Here is a 3084-nt window from a genome sequence, read left to right as displayed (position 1 = left end):
CGTGTCTTGAGGAAAGGAAACAAATGCATATTCTTTTGCAAATTCACGGATCGAGAGTGACACAACTGCGGAACAGCATTCCAGGGTGCAGGACGTTTCAGGGCTTGGAAAACACTGATTATTAAGTATTACTAAATAACAGCTGGAAATTGCACTGTATTTTTCAAATGGCTAATTAAGGATAGATGCATAAATTGGGGCACTAGCCCCGTGGAACTGGGCCACAGCGTGACTGACCCAATGTGAAATACCCGGATGATTGCTCCCATCAAAGCCATCCACTGGGGAAATGTGGCCGGCAGCCACCTAAAGGGGAAAAGCTCTGCGACAAAGGGGTTTCTGGCTATCCTGGATGGATACAGCTAGAAGCTTTTGGTACAGGAGGCACTCCCTATGCAGTTTGTGGTGCTGTGGAGGAATAGCCACGAGTGGCGATTTCTGGATGTGCCGCGTAGCTCAGGTCTGCATCACCTTTGCCTTCATGGCTGCAGGGACTCTCTGATGAGCAATGGCCATTGCCAGTGACGGTCTCCCCTCCCCGCAGCCCACGGCATCGCCCAGCAGCATCCCTCCCAGCCTCCATGCCTCCACAACCAGCAGCATCTTCGGTGCCCGACCGCCGCCGCCTCGAGAAAACGTCCTGGGCATCAGCTTCAAGCCCTGCAGCCCCGAGACCGGCCCAGCGCCGGGCCCCTGCGTGACCTGTGAGAGCACACGTAAGAGGATGGTGCCGGTCTCTGGCCCCGGTCCCACCCAGGGTGGGGAGAGGTGGAGGGAAACCCCAGGGAGGAAGATGCTCCTCCTGACCCTGCATCCGCTCTCCTGCCAGGATCCTCCATGTTCAGAGCTCCCTGCATGAGCCAGCGACGCCTTGCCCTCATCTTCTGCGTCTCCGTCCTCATTGTGCTGCTCATCGCCCTCATCCTGCTGTGTGAGTGGGAGGGAGAGCTGGTACAGGGGGGGCTGCACTGCGCTTTCCTTCTCCTGGGCTTGCTTTGGTGGGTGGTGGGGCACCCATCCGGGTGGGTCACAGCCCCCTCGCCCACAGTGAGCCCCTGCCACCGGCTTCACCACGGCGTGCGCTTGCTTCCAGTTATGTTCTGGCGGTCGCAGACCGGCATCGTGTACAAGGAGCCAGCCGAGAGCTGCAAGGACAGCCCCGTGCGCTGCGACGGCGTTGTCGACTGCTCCCAGCGGAGCGACGAGTTGGGCTGCGGTGAGGCACCACCGGGGATGGTGGGGGCACAGGGACCCCCAGGGCGCTGGGTGCCGCTGACCCCCTGCTCCATCCCCACAGTGCGTTTCGCCTCCGATGAGTCCCTGCTCCACGTCTACTCCAGCACGGAGAGCTGTGCAGCAGCGCCTGGGACGAATCCTTCTCCAGGAAGACCTGCCGCCAGCTGGGATTTCAGAAGTAATTCCCCAAGGATAGGTCCTCATGCCCTGGCTGGGTGCATGATCCCGTGCGCTTTTCCCCCAGCAATGTGCTTTTCCGCTGGAAGGCTCCATGCCAGTGCTGCTCTGGGCGTTTCAGTCCATGTCCCATCAGTTTCAGTCCATGTCCCATCAGTTTTAGTGCTCAGAGCATCTTTGAGGCAGGGAGCAGGGGATCGATGCCCGCCCAGGGAGCCCCTCACTGCCTCTCTCCTCTCCCCCCAGTGCATCACAGACCGAGTACGTTCCCCTGCACATCCCCGGCAAGAGCCTCTCGGTGAGCGAGGAGCGCGACACCATCCAGCAGAGCCTCAACAGGTACCGGCTGTGTTCCCCCTGGCCCTGCCCTGGTGCTGCAGGGACGGGGCTGAGGCCACCTCTGCCTCTTCTCTCCTGCAGCTCCCAGTGTCTAACAGGAAAATACGTCTCTCTGCGATGCACAAGTAAGGGGGCTGGCTGGGTGTGCTTGGGAGCGCTTTCCTCGTTTCCTGACATGGGGTTGGGCAAGTAGGGCATTTTCCAGTGAACTTTTGGGATAATAGAAAGCTATGAAGGTTGCACGATCCCCACTGGATGCACTGAGCACCGTGGGGGCTGTGGGTGGTGGGGGTGCTGTGCGTGTCCCCCTCCAGGCTTTGAGCCCTGCTCTCCCCTCCAGCCTGCGGGCAGAGGATTTCGGGCCGGATCATCGGAGGGAAGGAAACCTCCATCAGCAAATGGCCCTGGCAAGTCAGCGTGCAGTACGGGCCCATCCACATCTGTGGCGGCACCATCATCGACGCGCAGTGGGTCCTCACCGCCGCCCACTGCTTCTTCATGTGAGTGCTGGGTGGTGCAGGGATACCCGCTGCAGCATCTCCCTCCTTGCCCAGCACCTCCCTCCTTTCTTACCCCAATCTCTCCCTGCCCAGGAACAGCATGAAGATCCTCGATGACTGGAAGGTGTACGGCGGGGTCTCGGACCTGAAGCAGCACATGGAGGGCATCGCCGTCTCCCAGGTCATCATCAACTCCAACTACAGCGACGACCACGATGACTACGACCCGCTGCAGCATCTCCCTCCTTGCCCAGCACCTCCCTCCTTTCTTACCCCAATCTCTCCCTGCCCAGGAACAGCATGAAGATCCTCGATGACTGGAAGGTGTACGGCGGGGTCTCGGACCTGAAGCAGCACATGGAGGGCATCGCCGTCTCCCAGGTCATCATCAACTCCAACTACAGCGACGACCACGATGACTACGACATCGCTCTCATGAAGCTCCCCAGGCCGCTGACGATCTCAGGTGAGGCCTGGGGTTTGGAGGGACAGATTGGGTCCCCTCAGAGCCATCCCCTGGGCCGCTGCAGGCTGGAGCATCCTGCTCTGCTGTTTCCACACCGCAGGCAGCACGGTGGGGGACTAGCCAGGACCCTATTGGGATGGATGGGCGCAGAGGGGAGCCTTTCCCGCGCCCCACGCTCCTCCCTAGCTGCAGGGCCGGTGACTCCAGTGGCTCTTTTGCTTTGGGGTGACTCACCCCGCTCTCCTCGCCTGGTTTCCATCGTGTCTCCCTTCCAGCTCAGGTTCGCCCAGCCTGCCTTCCCATGTACGGCCAGCGCTTCCAGACCGGCAGGTCCTGCTTCATCACCGGCTTCGGGAAGACCAGGGA

The 3084-nt window shown here is 60.6% G+C and overlaps 1 protein-coding gene across 1 annotated transcript in view; it reads left to right on the top strand.

Annotated features, from left to right (window-relative positions):
* The first annotated feature begins 508 nt into the window (after positions 1–508).
* Positions 509–3084, top strand: part of TMPRSS13 (transmembrane protease, serine 13) — a 3182-nt gene continuing 606 nt past the window's right edge. Inside the window, 10 exon segments of the mRNA XM_010191099.1 lie at positions 509–746; positions 830–931; positions 1094–1216; positions 1298–1348; positions 1351–1414; positions 1660–1752; positions 1834–1877; positions 2093–2252; positions 2546–2718; positions 2994–3084. Coding sequence (XP_010189401.1) covers positions 509–746; positions 830–931; positions 1094–1216; positions 1298–1348; positions 1351–1414; positions 1660–1752; positions 1834–1877; positions 2093–2252; positions 2546–2718; positions 2994–3084 — 1139 coding nt within the window.

This window comes from Mesitornis unicolor, unplaced genomic scaffold, assembly GCF_000695765.1.
Source record: "Mesitornis unicolor isolate BGI_N332 unplaced genomic scaffold, ASM69576v1 scaffold31430, whole genome shotgun sequence".
In the NCBI taxonomy this organism is placed as follows: domain Eukaryota; kingdom Metazoa; phylum Chordata; class Aves; order Mesitornithiformes; family Mesitornithidae; genus Mesitornis; species Mesitornis unicolor.
Note: the sequence above shows the minus strand (reverse complement) of the source record. Positions and strands in the feature narration are given on the sequence as shown.